Source organism: Oryzias latipes, chromosome 4 (assembly GCF_002234675.1).
Source record: "Oryzias latipes chromosome 4, ASM223467v1".
NCBI classification, from domain to species: Eukaryota; Metazoa; Chordata; class Actinopteri; order Beloniformes; family Adrianichthyidae; genus Oryzias; species Oryzias latipes.
The window spans coordinates 25,712,776-25,729,492 of record NC_019862.2 but is presented as its reverse complement, the minus strand read 5'-3'; the positions used below and the strand labels follow the sequence as shown (position 1 = coordinate 25,729,492).

General features: G+C 39.3%; 1 protein-coding gene across 4 annotated transcripts in view; it reads left to right on the top strand.

Annotated features, from left to right (window-relative positions):
• Window positions 1-15,274, top strand: part of nlgn1 (neuroligin 1) — a 368,401-nt gene extending 353,127 nt beyond the window's left edge. For 3 of the 4 annotated variants that reach the window (XM_020701552.2, XM_020701548.2, XM_020701544.2), the window contains 7 exons: window positions 214-426; window positions 1,622-1,888; window positions 1,972-2,333; window positions 4,437-4,597; window positions 10,728-10,884; window positions 11,345-11,422; window positions 13,965-15,274. In XM_020701552.2, coding sequence (XP_020557211.1) covers window positions 214-426; window positions 1,622-1,888; window positions 1,972-2,333; window positions 4,437-4,597; window positions 10,728-10,884; window positions 11,345-11,422; window positions 13,965-14,567 — 1,841 coding nt within the window. In that variant the 3' untranslated portion in view covers window positions 14,568-15,274. The remainder of the gene's footprint in view (window positions 1-213; window positions 427-1,621; window positions 1,889-1,971; window positions 2,334-4,436; window positions 4,598-10,727; window positions 10,885-11,344; window positions 11,423-13,964) is intronic. The other variant, NM_001201506.1, reaches the window with a different exon arrangement.
• Window positions 15,275-16,717: the final 1,443 nt, after the last annotated feature.

Here is a 16,717-nt window from a genome sequence, read left to right as displayed (position 1 = left end):
TTTGTTGCACAAAGGTATCTTGTACTTTTTGGTTTAAAATCAACTTACTGAAGGTCTTTTTTTTCAGACATAAGTTATAGATGTTCTAAAGTTTTCTTTAGATGAATAATTGGATTCTCATGAAACCCTTTTTTCGTTTTATGATCCATTTATACAATAGTAGTAATAAGTTGATAAACCAAGCTCTTCTCCGCTGTTTGCTGTCCTACACAGGATTCCTGAGTACTGGTGACCAGGCTGCTAAAGGGAATTACGGTTTATTGGACCAGATCCAGGCCCTTCGTTGGACCAGTGAGAACATAGCGGCCTTCGGGGGCGACCCATTGCGGATCACCGTTTTCGGCTCTGGTGCTGGTGCTTCCTGTGTGAACCTGCTAACTCTGTCGCACTACTCTGAGGGCAACCGCTGGAGCAACTCCACCAAGGGTGAGTCCTGGTCAAAAAACCCAGAACCAATGGAGAATTCTGAACATCCATTTGGGTATGAAGAAGAGGCATGGGTTTGGTATATTTCATTAAAAACAGCCTTTTTTCCTATTTCAGTCTCTTGAAGAGTGTCAATGACTACATGGGTCATTTCAAAACGAGTTAGAATAATTTTGGGGACAGAACTGTTTGGTGTCCATCCATCCATCCATCCATCCATCCATCCATCCATCCATCCATCCATCCATCCATCCATCCATCCATCCATCCATCCATCCATCCATTTTCTTAACATGCTGTATACCTTTCAGGGGCACACCCTGGACAGACGGCTTGGTGTAAATGAGCAATTTATTTTGAAGCCCAAGAATATAAACAATTTAGTAATGCAAGAAAAAAAAGAATTGAAGTCAGTTAATATTGATAGACGTGTTTCATAAGGTAAAAAAAGCTAAAAGACTTGACATGATTTGAGGTTCCAAGAACACAGACATTTTTTTAAATATATTTTTTCTTAATAAAAGCAAGAGAGTAAACTTTCTTCTGTAAAGTATTGGCAAAGGTTAATATTACCTGAGAGCTTTGCAGGACAGACACTGATCAACCTTTGGTCAAGCTTCATTGGAGCATTCAAGGCGCTTGCTTTAAGGACAACCCATTGTGGGACAGGCACTGCTGGACATCTGTCTTCAGTCACATCATTTTGTTCACAAGCATTGGTTTAAAACAGAAGACTCCGGTTAACGACAGTCTGAATACAGACCAAGTGCAGGTTTGGACTCGATCCGGACCAAGACTCTCTCCTGACCAATGAATTCTTTGAGTCTTAATACAACCTTAAAATTAGAAAAAAGAAATGCTGAGATAATCTCTAAAAAAGGAAAGTTACAAAACTTTACAACTTTGTTCAAAATCTACATCCAACACTGATGTGTTGTCTGGAAATCCGTTGATACAGATTGGATATATTGTCTTGTTTATTTTTATGTTGTCAAAAAGCACTTTGCGATCAATACATCTGTATTTGTGAAACAATCTTTGTACATTGGACTTTAATAAAGGAATTGTTGCTGATGTGCGTTTGTTTTATCGTTTATCACTATGGCTCATTTTTAGATGTTTGCTACATGCAATTAAAAAAAGTCAAGTGAACACATTTGAAACAGATTGCATATCTTTTTGTTTTTGTCATCAGGTCTTTTCCAGCGAGCCATTGCTCAGAGTGGTACAGCACTCTCCAGCTGGGCTGTCAGTTTTCAGCCTGCCAAGTACGCCCGGATGCTGGCCCGGAAGGTGGGGTGTAACCTGGAGGACACTGTGGAGCTTGTGACGTGCCTGCAAAAAAAACCTTTTAAAGAGCTTGTGGATCAAGACATCCAGCCAGCCCGCTATCACATTGCATTCGGACCTGTTATAGATGGAGACGTAATACCTGATGACCCCCAAATACTGATGGAACAAGGTATCGTTTAATATTGAGCTAGCTATTTCAAAGTTTTTCTTTGGGGTCGGGATTTGTTTCCAATTTATCCGGTTTCTTTTCAGGTGAATTTCTCAACTATGATATAATGCTGGGGGTCAACCAGGGTGAAGGCCTTAAGTTCGTGGAGCTTATTGTCGACAATGACAACGGAGTTCAGGCCAACGACTTTGACTACGCCGTGTCCAGCTTTGTTGATGACCTCTACGGCTACCCAGAGGGCAAAGACATACTCAGAGAAACCATCAAGTTTATGTACACTGACTGGGCGGACAGGCACAACCCAGAGACCCGCCGGAAAACACTTCTGGCACTTTTCACCGATCATCAGTGGGTGGCACCAGCTGTTGCCACAGCCGACCTGCACTCCAGTTTTGGCTCTCCTACCTACTTTTATGCTTTCTACCATCACTGTCAAACAGAGCAGGTGAGCCCTTACAAATTTCAAGTGCTGTACCCAGCTGTGTGAAAGATACCAGTTTTTATGTATACGAAAAACAAAAAAGCCTTATATGGTTTTAACAGTGAGATCTAAGAAGTCTGTCTTTTTGTGAAAAAGATGACATTTCTTAGTTTGTGGCTGACTCAGTGACTTCAAGGTGTTTAGTGCATGTGTAGTAATCCCGCATCACCACCTTTCCACCGCCATGCTTGACAGTAAAGGAGGATTTTATCATAGCATTTCTTGTTTTTATTTATAGATGGTATTTTGTTTTATAGCCAGTTGAGCACTGTCTATTGAGAAACCAGTGGACTTTATGAAATAATTATCAAATAAATAACCACTGCTGATGCTCTTTGAAAGCCACTTTGCATTAAGTTTTACAAAAGACTGGTGACTGGTAAACTGCACCTAATTATGCATGTAGACCTTTGAGTAATTAGGATTATGCTAATTTTGCAGCAGACACATATATATATTCATACATACATACATAAATACATACACACATACATATATGCACATACTTTTGTATGCTTAAATATATGTGTGCATACATACAACAGACAAACAGACTATACACTGAAATGTAATTGTTAAAAGGTTTAATAAAATAATTCTTTCTGGATTTTTTAAAACATAAAATTCCCAAAATGCTAATTATCATACATTTTGCTACATGCTTTTATCAAACCTGTCAGGGCAGAACACAGGGTTGGACTCAGATGCAGAGTTTAAGAGTTTTTAATCTCTGAGAGAAGCTATAGCTATGGCACACGAATCAACCAAACAAACTGACACAGGACAAAGGGAGACTCGGGCTGTGTCCGAATTCCTACCCTAATCCCTAACTACTAAAACCCTATATAGTGCGGCACTATATAGGGGTTAGGGCGGTAATTCAGACACAGGGTCAGACTAAGATATGAGGAAGGGAAACACAGGTGGAAACAATCATGGAAGATTAAACAGTCACACCTGTAGGAAACTGACAAGGCCTAAAACGAGAGGAGAGTTAGTGTACTGAAATAAAACGGGAAGTGCAACACGAGACAACACAGGTGACAGACATACAGTAGACCAAAAGTGCACAACTCAGGACATAAGATAAGACTGAAGAGACATGACAGGACAGTGATTCTGTAAAAAGTCACATGCCTCCTATGTCTTTGTCTAATTTAGTGCAAAAATTGATTATTTGAATCAATTTAAATCAGGGGTATCAAACTCATTTTCACCAAGGGCCAAATCAGCATAGTGTCTGTCCTCAAAGGGCCAGATATAACTTATACATGTAACTAAATGTAATGAAAAATAAACGTAACTACTCCTTAATGGTAAATAACTCATTATTTATTCATGATAACTTTTTAAATTGAAAATTACAGTTGCATAGAAAACACATGTTTACTTGTTACTCTAGCATAAATCCTTTTAAGTTTTGTCCTCTTATTAAAACCCACGATCAGACTGTCCAAGTGAATAAAGAAAAATAACATAAAACTGAGCTAGAAAGAACATGTATTATAGTGTAACATTTTACAAAAAAAGGCTGCACACAGCCTTGCATCTAACTGATGGCAATTTCTCTGCATACACAAATAGGACCTGCAAACATTGAATAATAACAACTGCGGCCACACATAAATAACATGTAATAAACTAAAAAATATATATATTTTAGGATGTTAAAAACTTTTATGCTCTTTTGGGCCAAATAAACTGACATTGCGGGCCATATCTGGACCCCAGGCCTTGAGTTTGACACATATGATTTAAATTTTGCAGCATGTTTTTTTTGGTTTATTTTTTTCTGTCACCTGAAATTTTATGTTTTATATTTAGGTGGCATATAGTATATATTGTATATAGACATAGTAACTTTTTTTATTTTTTTTTACTAAATTAAATACTATGGCAGATACAGCAAACAAAAGAATATGATTCATTCTATGTCACAGGTTATCATCCAGTCTTTACCTTGTTTAGGTTTCTTAACTCAGTTTTTTTAAAGACCATAAAGGCCATTGCCTCTGTCAGTTTTACTCACCAATACTGATGTGATGTGATTCTTCTGCTTCTTTATAGGTACCGCCCTGGGCAGACGCAGCTCATGGAGATGAGATCCCGTATGTGTTTGGGCTGCCAATGATTGGACCCACAGAGTTGTTTCCATGTAACTTCTCCAAGAACGACGTGATGCTTAGCGCCGTGGTCATGACCTACTGGACCAACTTCGCCAAGACAGGGTACGAGTTACACATAGAGCTTACAAAGTACAGATAGGTCCCAAATTTGAAGATTTTATGAATAAAATTCATAAAGAATGAATCATTTAACAACAGACCTCTCCCTGGCAACAGAAAATAACACATGCTCTTCAAATTAGCGTAACTCTTCAACCGCTTACGAAATTGAAGACATTTCAAGGGATTCACTTTATAGTAGTAATGTGTTGCAAAATGCAAACTACTGTAAAATGTTTCACATCAATGCAAGGCTTTGAAAGTGTTTATTTGCTCTAACTATTCAAACATTTCAAAGAGCATTTACTCTGTCACTACAATAATTTTTGAATTAGATTACATTAATGAATAAGGGGTAAAATGTGTGAAAATTTGTTTGAGGTACCATTGGAAATAAAAACACTCAATACATTTTTAACAATCACATAATTTAACCATGGACTCTTGCTAGAGGATGTGATTGACACCAAGCCAGAAGGAAGTAGGGTTGTGCCGATGGACGATATCATCGTCCATCGTGATGGGTGACTGACATCCCGATGGAGAGACCACCATCGTGATGCCACGCCCCCGCCACGTTGCGCGTCGACACCATAAGCCGCGGTTACATGTACAAAATATCCTGATGGGATCAATGGTCGGATTAGAATCCAACCGTGTAGATGGGCCCAGAAAAATGTTTTCAGAATATAAAAACGTTCACTAAGGTCACAATTTCGGTCGGAATAAATCATTCGCACATGCGCAGTATTCCCACATGCGCAGTTTGAAAACCGGAAGGGGATACAACTTCCGCCGAGCGGCTTTTTTTCCAAACTTTATTGAATGTAACAATTCAATACAAAACGATAACAGCACCGAGCGGCTATATATATTGACATGTCAGCTCGGTAAAATACGAGATGATCTTCTAAACGTGCTTTTAATAATGTTACGGTTATTATCAAACACCTGTTCGCTCATCATTTGAATTTTAATCCGTGTGGAGTGGTCAGTGCTTTTTCTGAACGGAGCCAGGATTAGCAGTATGCTAACACGGGCTAACAACATTAGCTTTGGGTGGCGCTGCTTGCTGGCTGCACGTAAACATGTAAGAATAACATCAGCCTTTATTTAGTCGGGACACGACTGGAAACACAAATCCGCGTGATTGTTTGAATGTTTTCTAAGGACTGAGCGACATTTCTGCTTTGAAGCTCAAACCGCTGTGTGTGCTGACGATCCGAGCTGTGCTCAGACACACGTTTAGACCCGGTTCTGAGTTCGGTTGCTTGTACCCCTAGAGCTGCGGGACGGATCGCAGTCTTAAATCTCCCACACATACCGCTCATGTACCCCCCCCCCCCTTCCCATCAAACACAAAGCTTTAAGTCCGCGTGGACCGGTCCGCCGGTCCACTTCACTAATTAAGTGCGGGAGCGACTACACTTCTTTTCTATCTTGCTTGTTACTTTTTCTGTTAAAGTCACTTCCCTCAGTTTATACTGGATCATCGCGGATTAACCATTAGTTGGGAAATAAAATGAAAAAAGCAAAATAACGAATAGCAGTTATATAAGAACGAAAAATGTAAAAATACCCCCCCCCCCCACGATGTCATCGTCCATCCCGATGGTTGACAGCAAACATCGTCAACGGCCAAATTAGGGGACATCGCTCAACCCTAGAAGGAAGGTCAAAAATAATGGCCTGCTATTGTTTTTGTCAACATTTTTCAAGTGACTGATGTCTAAATTAACAAGCTAAAAACAAAAACAAAAGTTTTTTTTAAATTTGTATTATTCCAAATGGGTGACAGGTGGGGCATCCTGGTGGTTTCCTGAATATTCTAGTTTGTGAACATTTTTTTTTTTCACAATAGCAAAGAACATCAGAAAAGGTAAAGTTTTCTTGTTCTAAACTGACAGGAGTGGCACCCGGTGTGGTCTTCAGCCGCAAGAGCCCATCAAAGTCACTTCAGTCACCTTTCTTTCTCATTCTGACGCTCAGTTTCAGCTGGAGCAGATTGGCTTGACCATGTTCATCAGTTGTTGCCATGTGACTGGCTGATTAAAAATTTGCATTAACAAGCACCTGGACAGGTGTGCCTAATAGAGTGGCTAGTGGGTGTATATGTTGCATTTTTGGATGAAATCAAATCAAATGAAAATCGAATAAAAATCAAAAACAAATATAATCAAATCAAAATTTATTTGTATAGCACTTTTTTCAAAATGTGCTACTAAAAAGGCTTTGCATAAAAATATAATCAGATGTTAAAAACCAAGAACAAGACATTAACAAAAACAAGTCCTCCCCCCCCCCCCCCCCCCCCCACACACACACACATGCACTCACCATGGAAAAGCATACGATGATTGACTAAAACGATGCAATGTAGAAATCTGGCATTGTACTGAAGTGAGGATACGATATTTTGGGGACATGTCCACATCAGTCCACAGAATACGCCAACACAGGGCCCCCCAGATCTGAGCAAAAGAGCCAGCACTGGGAAGTCCCATTGCAGCGACCCCGTTCAGTGAGAAGGGTCAGTCACTGATGTGGAGGATGCCTCTGAGGAACACTGGGGTTATAAATAAAATGTAAAAGGAATAAAATAAATATAAGTTAAAACAGATAAATAAACCTTAATGGAAAGATAAAAATCAGTGAATGTAAATAAAGAAATGTATCAAGTAAGTAAAAAGAAAACATAAAATTGAGCGACTGTGGTGCCGTGGTAGGGTGGTCGACCTCTGATCAGAATAGTGCAGGTTCGATTTCTTTTTTTTTTTTTTTACTTGTCCTGTCCAACAGCTGGGCCTCTCTAATATCCCAGAGAGTGCTGTTAGAGAGGGGGGGGGGGTGATTATAGAGGGGGGTAAAACCATGAAGCAGCATAAAGCAACAAGTTTCTGGATGGTTATACTCATTACAGTGAGGTTCAGATGTGATACAAGTCTATAAGGGCGGGGCCTGTCCACACACACACTCAGATGTTATAACATACCTCTGGGCTCCAAAAAAATGTCAACATGTACACAATACAAATAATGTTCACACATGCATACTAATGCCTTTAAACAAACTAGTGTGAAATATTTCCTTCAGTTACGCCAACTATTTGTGCAAAGGTGAGCTAACACCTGTGCTCAAGTGAGTGTTTATGTTCTTCTAAAATCGATGATGGAATGTGAAAAGAAGGAGGGAGAGTGCCCTGCAAGTTCGATTTCTACATTGCCCGACAAAGCGTGTCGAGGTGTCCTTGGGCAAGACACTGAACCCCACCTTGCCTCCGGTGGAAGGTTTTGGGCCTTCTAGGAAGGTAGAAAAGCACTGTATAAGTATACACCATTTACCATAAAACAATTAAAATATGAATTAAATTCCTAAATTTAAACTAAAAGTCATATTAAAATGTTGGGTCTTGAGCCTTTCTTTGAATACACGAATAGTCTAATGATGTCAAAACGTTATCATGACATTTGAAAAAAGCTCACATTGACATCAGCTGCCAACAGTGTGTTTTTCCTCTCGAACACCATTTATTTATTATACAAAAAAATATAATTGGATAAATTTAGCACTAAAAATTCTTCCTAAACCAAAGAACACTTGATTTATTTATTTTGAGGAAACAGGAAATTAGTATTGCATTCTGAATTTACTTATGTGCAATGATTGTTTTGTGTTGTTTTGTTTTAATTTTTCTTCTTGTTTCTGTCGGACAGTTCTAGCTGTTTTAAGACTAAAATTTACCATTAGAAGACTATAAACCCACTGAAACCCACTGTTTCATTTTAGTTGTGTTTACACAAAGGGAAACTACAATGATAACTGCAGGAGTGGTGAAATATGCTGGTGGCTTTTATGGAGTGTACAGTGTAATTGATTTGCGTTGCAGTTCCCCTCCACGAAATCTTTAAATGCATTATTAATTAATGGTCACAGGCTGTAGAAGGACATTCTTGATGGGGGCAAAATTAAAATTCTTTCCTCTCCCTCTGTCTCATGTTGCCTGCAAGCATGTAGTCATGGCCATAATTGTTTTTCTGAGTTGTAATGGGAGGACATTTGCTTTTTCTTTGCCCTGCCCAGCGAGCCTAAGGGGAACAAAAAGCCACTAATGATCTACATATATAACCCCAAATTGTCGTGAAATGCTTGGTACCTGGGAGATTTATGCCAGCCATTTGAATTGTTAAGCTTGTTCCTGATGAGGTTTGGCTGGCTTTGCATGCCTCTCTCAGACAATGGGGTGCTCAGTGAGTCTGAATGGGCTTCCATAGCTCACACTGCTGGCTCTATTCTCCTTAGTCCAAGTGCAAGTGAGTATTCAAAATGGGGAACACAAGCTGCATGTGCAGTATAAAAGCAGGGATTTCAAACATTCTTGACTGAACCATTATGATGCTGCATGCTTGAAGCATATTTATGTACAAAGACACAATACTTCTTATTGTTGCAAGAATGCTACATGTGTTTGTGTATTCTAACAAGATGCCGTTTTTGAGCAATCCATAAAGACTGGCTAAATCTGACTCTTCTATGGCCCTTTCTTACGGTTTTCAACTGGAATAAACCATTTTACAATTGACTTAAAGAAAAAAAAAGAAAAAAATGATGTAATATTTTTATAAACAGGTGTTAGTGAGAGGATGCTGTTGCACAAATGTTTTAGCTCAATATCTTAAAGTCCCACTCCAACTTTATTTTTATCTATTCTAAAAGCGTTCCTAGTGGTCTTTAAATTATGATAATGCACTTTTTAGTCCCCCCCAAAATAAACTAAAAATTAAAAAAAACTGTGTGATTTTTTTTTGGGGCTTATTTTCTGCAGAGCTGCAGGTATTCATCAGCTTACAGCCCCTCACAACACCAACCTAACATTAATGGTGCAACAATAACTTAAATTATATTATATAGGTCCTCCATAATGAGAAAAAAAAATCACAAATAATTTTAAACACAAATAATCAGATAAAAATAAGGTTAAACTAAAGCACTCCTGTTTGCCGAGAGTGGTTGGCCCTGAAACAATGACTCAGATCGACTCAGATCAATCAATGTTTACTGATGAGGTCTGGCCCTAACATTGCTACAACCGTTCTACACACAAAAAATGGCGTTTTAATTGACTAATTTTGTTGAAGTCAGAAGTAAGCCATTTTCTGTGGGTGGCGTCACACTCACTCTGTCCAGTACAGTATATATAATCAATGGGTTGGACACATACAGTATATACTTTTATATGATAACCACCTCCTAATGCGTTGGAAAAACTCTTATATTAAATAAAAAATCCTTGGAAAAGCTGCAAATTGTTTGAACTTTTGAGGGTTGTAGTTCCTTTGAAGGTTGTGAAAATAACACCCGACGATCTGTGCCAAATAACTACAACGGCTTATCAGATGTCCAAATTGAAGGTGCACTACATAGCTTCAAATGGAAACCCACTCCAATAACAAACGTGTTTTTAAAAAGTTGTTGTGGCCTTTTTGTCTTACGATGGAGTACATACATAAAGAAAATTGAGCTCAAAATTGCATTTCTGAGTATTTCTTTACTCAAATAGTAGCGAATCAGGAGTAAACAAAAAAAATCATGTTTGAAAAAGCCTGTAGCGATGACATAGGTGCTACAAGCGGAAGGCCACAAGCTCCCTGCTCCGCTCCACTTCGATGCATCCACTTGCAGACAAATAGATCCAAGTACGTCTTTGTTTTCCTCGTCTGAGCTGGAATCTGGCTAAAAACTTTATGGCTGGATAGCTCCAATATTGCTCATTGTTTTTGTTGCACTGGTAATGTTAAGTTGGGGTTGTACATTGCTTAAGTTGGCTTAAGTTGGGGCTGTAAGGTAGTGGGAGAAAGTGTAAACAGATGGATAATGGGCGGTCAGGACAGGCTTACTCTGTGTTAACAGTCCTGCCCACAACTAAGAGACAAAATTCCAATAAACTACTGCTGCTCTGCAGAAACTATGTCCTAGAAAACAACTTTTAAATGTTACTTACAGGAACAAGATTTGTAGGCTGTCAAAAAGAAGAGTATTGTCCCTCAAGGCTTTTAAACAGACTATTGTTGAATTAATCTGGTATACTTACAGACTGACAACTTATGCCTTTATCTGTGTAATATTTTTCTCACAGGGACCCAAACCAGCCTGTTCCCCAGGACACCAAATTCATCCACACAAAGCCAAACCGTTTTGAAGAAGTGGCATGGACTCGCTACAACCAGAAAGATCAGCTGTACCTGCACATTGGCCTGAAGCCACGGGTCAAAGAGCACTATCGGGCCAACAAAGTATGTCAACACTCGCTTCAGAGTTCTGCTTAAGTTTAGTGCTTTTACATTCAGACCAGATGATGTCTTTGCCATGCTAACAATAGACTTAGAAATGAATCAGCTCACTTATTTTTTGTGCCAGTACATACTGATAACATGGACTACAAAGTTAATAAGTCCTGATGAGTTTTAGACAATAAAGAAACATCAGGGCTTAAATATACAAATCACTTTAAGTGTTTTAAGAATGGTGGGTAAAACTGAGACTTTGATGAGGTTTTACATTTGTTTTGGTCTTTTTAATTGATCTTTTTACAATGCTAATCACTGTGAATAATATGAGTTTTGATAAGACTGAACTAAAGAAGAAAACCTGAAGATATCAGAGCTGTTGCAACCAGTCCAGAGGGAACAGCAATCACAGTTCTCTTTTCACTTTACAAGTTTAATCATTTTATCCTTTCCTGCTGCTTTGTAGGTCAACTTGTGGCTGGAGTTGGTTCCTCATCTTCACAGCCTCAACGAGGTGACCCAGCTCATTCCCACCACCACCAAGGTTAGTGCCAATTCCCTTAAATGTCTGGGAATGCTGCACTTCTTTATGATATTCTGTTAATTGAGATGGCCTCTGTAGTCAGAAGTCTGTAGTAACCAATTCATAATTGTAGCTTTTCATACAGGCACCCGCCTCAGCTGATAAATAGTGTTACATTAAGAACTAATAGGAAAAGTAGGACAGAAGCATAGCACCCTAATAACGTACCTTTGACCAACACACATAAAAAGACACTGTGCATAATATGTCTTAAAAGAAGATAAGATAAAATATATATATAAAAAAAACGCCCCTCTCACCCTCCGCGGGTGGTTTCTCCTCCAAGCTCGGGTCCTCTATCAGAGGCCTGGGAGCTTGATGGTCCAGCGCAGTATCTTAGCTGTTCCTAGCACTGCGCTTTTCTGGACTGAGAGGTCTGAGGTCTTTCCAGGTATCTGTTGTAGCCACTCACACATATATATTTCTTTTCTAATTTTATATATATATATATATACATAAATTAGTAAAATTCTTTGGGCTTCCAGGAGACAATAGGAAATGAGAGCTGGTCCTGGAGATCGACATTCACATCAAACTTAGGCAGATAAGTAGTTTTCATTGAAAATGCATTGATTTTTTTCCTAGGCAACTGTCATACTAGGCCATCAAGAGAGTTCACAAACATTATTCAAAATCTGCCATTTCCCCCTAAAATATTCACCTAATACACTATTTGAAAAATATCGTAGAAAAACAGCCACTTTCCTGAGAAAAAAATACTTTAAAAGTGCTACAGCAATCTTAAAGTATCCCCTATGACCTTTTCAATGAATTTGAAACAAAAAAAAAATAATAATACGTTTGACTCTGTGGGTGTTAAACTGAGTGTAAAGAAATAGAGCCTGACATTGCACAGAGCTGTGCAGTCACTCTGCATCAGATCCTGGACCCTGATTAAGGAAAGTTGACATTACACTGTCAAATTGTTTGTTGACTCAGAACTCATGGCATGATATTGTGAGGTATTTTAAAGTCTTTATAAAATATGGAAAGGCATAATTTAACTAGAACTAATCAGTTCGATTCAATTTAATTCAATTCAACTTTATTTTTATAGCCCAATATTTACAGTACTAGTCGTCTCAATTGGCTTCAAACCAGTAGTGGTGTAATAAACATGAATCATAAAGAACAAAAAGTCATAGAATTCAATAGCTGATTGCTAAACTAAACTAAACAAACTAAACTAAACTGCCTTTAGTTCTCAGTAATCAGTTCTTGGACCTTCGTTTTCTTAAGTGCTGGGGCTTTGCCCTTGCTGGGTTTCTTGGGAGGCATGTTGTCTAAAAATGTGTTAATTTGTTAAGTGACATGATTATAATGTGTGTTCACAATCTGGGATGTGAATGACCAGCAGTGCAGAATGGCCCAGCTGGTGGCCGGTGGAGCGTCATGTGGACAGCTACCGTCTGGAGACATTTACAGATCGTCCAATCAGAGCTGCTGATGTTCAGCGATCTGACAACAGCTCATGAAATGGTGCTTTTAAATGTAGCCTTCAGAAGCAATTCATATGCAATTCAATTCATATGCATCCACACATATCTTTATGTGTGGATGCATATGATATTTATACGATGTATAAAACTTGACAATGCAACAAAAGGTTGCACATATTTTTTGTAATATGTTGTTTGTCTCAACCTGGCAACATAACATGCTCATTTGCCATAGATGAATGTGCAGTAAGCATGCTTCTGGTAGAATACACACAAAAAGAAGAGATCAATTTACCACACGCAGTGAGATTTATCAAATGCGAAGCAACATTCCAGCTGCTTCAGATTGACAAAATTTTTACATCTATGACGCGGGTGTAAACTCTTAAAACTTTGCAGACTAATGAATGCAGTAATTCATTTAGGAAGGGGTATGTGACCACATCTTTTTTCAGTGATGACATAAATACTTGCCAAAGGGAAAGATTACTGGGACATAGATTAATGGATCTTAAGCCTTCCGATATTTTGGCCTAAGGCTTAGTTAAGAGCCAAAATGGAATCCACCCAGTTCAAACTTTTTTATCTTTTTTTCCATTTTACCGTTTAACATGGGATCGTTTTTTTGCGCATGGTTTGCTCCTCCTCTCCACATCTCTTGTCCTCTTTTGGAAAGTTTGGGGGGATGATATCAAGTGTGAACACATTTTTTACACGTCTAAACCTTTAGTAAAGGTTGAAATGGTTCATTCTTAACCCTTGTGCTATCTTAGATGACCCCACCCTTACTTTGATGTGTTCTCCCTACCATGACAAAGGTGGATAAAGGTGGAAAGATTTCATGTAATCCATGGAAACCAGTGAAGATCACAAATCATTGAAGAAAAAAAGTTCAGAGCACTGTCTAGTGGGTCTAGATGACCCAACTCCTTAATGTTAAAGTGCCTAGGATAGCACAAGGGTTAAAAATGTTATATTGTACTGGTATGAAACAGACTGTTTCCTTAAAAAGACTGTAGGCTTTTTACCATGCATGTTTTTGATAGTTGTCTTTCTATCTGCAGCTTCCTCCACCAGAAGCAACCAACCGCACACCAAAGACCACAGTTCTGGTGACCAAGCGCCCAAACCCCACTCCATTCCCCACCAAGACCCAGGACAGTCACAACCAACCTCATCTGGTAGACCAGCGGGACTACTCCACCGAGCTGTCCGTGACCATTGCTGTGGGCGCTTCCCTGCTTTTCCTCAACATCCTTGCCTTTGCTGCTCTTTACTATAAAAAGGACAAAAGACGACATGACGTCCACAGGCGCTGCAGTCCCCAGCGGAGCACCGCAAACGATCTGGCCCACACTCAGGAGGAGGAGATCATGTCTTTGCAGATGAAGCAGCACTCGGATATGGACCGAGACTGCAGGGGCGTCAGCGACTCTCTGCACCCACATGATGTGGTGCTGAGGACTGCCTGTCCACCAGACTACACCTTGGCTATGAGGCGTTCGCCAGACGACATCCCACTCATGACGCCAAACACCATAACCATGATCCCCAGCACCATGGGAGGACTTACCTCACTCCACTCTTTTAACACCTTTCCGAGCAGTGGACAGAACAATACCCTGCCTCATCTGCACCCTCATTCACATTCCACAACCCGGGTATAGCCCCATGGATTTTCCCATGATGGCGGAACTCTAATGGTCGAGCCAAAATGGTGATGGCAGTGATCCCGTGGCAACTTGAGGTCGACGAACACAGAAGTGTCTGGAGCTGAACCATCAGCCAGGAGTTGCCGGCTACCTATAAAGTTACACTGGGATCCTACTACACTTTGTTAATACCGAAGGGAATATAGTAAATTGTTTAAGATGGTTTTTCCCATGAGGATAATACTGGACCATGTTTTTTGTACAAAAATAAAAGACACCAATTAAAAAAAGAAGAAGAAAAAAACAGAAACAGTTTGAGAAAAACAGCCTTTCACAAGCTAAAACAGTGCAGAAGATGTTTTTTATGATTAATATTAATATCTTTTCTTTTTTTTTTTTTTGGATCGGATATCGCAGAAAAAGCAAGGTGGGATTAAAAAAAATGTCTGTTTTAGCAACGGGCAGGATGTTTTGACAGATGACTTCCTGACTGGATTTTCTGGAATTAGAGCGGAATACGACACAAAGGAAAATGGAGATGGAGATTGCACTGCAGGATATGTGGGCCGCAAAGTTGGTGCCTTCAAAAAGTAACCTGGGCAACGTCAATAAAGGAGGTCATGTACATAAAGTTACAGGTTCCAAGAAGAACAAAGGAAAGACTGAAAACTCCTGAATAAGTAACCCTGTATGCACAACAGAACCGCTATGAGTAAAAAAAAGAGATATTGCAAATACTTTCCAACCATTTATTTTTGAGGAACGACTTTATTGTATAGAACTTATTTACATATCTATATCTGTAAACTAAGCACCAAGGCTGTTTAAGCCCTCTTCTCTTTGGAGGGATGTCCATACTGCATACCTGCCAGTCGGACAGAACCAGTGGCAAGTAAGGATCAACCAGCTGGCTTTCTGGCAGTTTCATCGTCAACAGAGAGCCGGGGAACAAAGGATAAATGGATATTTTAGCACGATGCGCATGACAATTTATCTGCTTGATGGCTGCTCTGCTGATTATGTCATTATAAAGAGTAATTTTCACCCTGTCCCTTGCATTGGAGAAAAGTAAGACACGTTTCCTGATTGGGTTCCAGGAAAACACAAGCCCTTGCAAGACCACGGGAAACGCCGTCGTCGTCGTGGAAATTCTGGGCTGGAGTTGGAAACGGAAAGGGCTAGTGCTGGGAATACAGTAAATCTTTCTTGCATAGCATAATATAGCTTGAGTGGGCTGGGCAAATAAGGACTAGTTTTGTACTCTGTGTTGGTACTACTTTTTGATAGTGGCTAAATCACATAACATTGTATCAGACTCATTATATGTTCCGTTAAGATCTATGTTCCTTGCTGTTCCACCTGTTGGGGCACTATACCTTATCAAAGTCATTACCTTCACTCTTTATTCCATTGGCCCCTTTTTGTGTTTCTGAGTGGGAGGTGTGCTCAGTGGGTGACACAGTGAGTAAAAGATGTGGCCCAAGAGCAAATTTCCAAAGTGTGCAGAGTGTGTGCTGGTTTAAATGACGAAGGTCTAAATATTTCAAAAGCCAACCACAGATAAATCACATGAGCTGAAAGTAAACTGGAAACACCCAGCAGATGGCTAAAAGGAGCAACTTTATCATGGTGGGCTGATTCCCATGACTCGCTTTTATCTTAGATTAATCATTTGGGAGTGTATTTACAAGTCAGAATATACTTTCTACGAAGGCCAAAAACAAAAATGTGATGAGAGAAAAGTCTTTCTTGAACCTTTTTTTTTATTTTATTGTTAAAGAACAAGGCTATGTCTCAATTCCCGCCCTAAACCCTAACTACTAAAAATCTATTTAGTGTGGGACTACCTGGTGCCTTGGATTTCAAAAGCAATTCGGACACCATGCTTACTACTTAATACTTCTTTTTTTTTTAACGCAAATATGACTTCACTGATTTCAGAAACTAAAAATCTAATCGATCTGTAATCATGTTCTACAGAGACTATTTATGAATCCATTGTTTTCTGATTTTGAAAATAAAAAAAAAACATATTTAAATATGTTATTTTAGCACAAAAATTGTTCAATCGCAATGCATTGTGGTCTATGTTTGCCAATCTAGTAAGCATCGATGCACACTGGTCCTCGCAGAGACTTCTGGGAAATTTCTTGAACATTCAATTT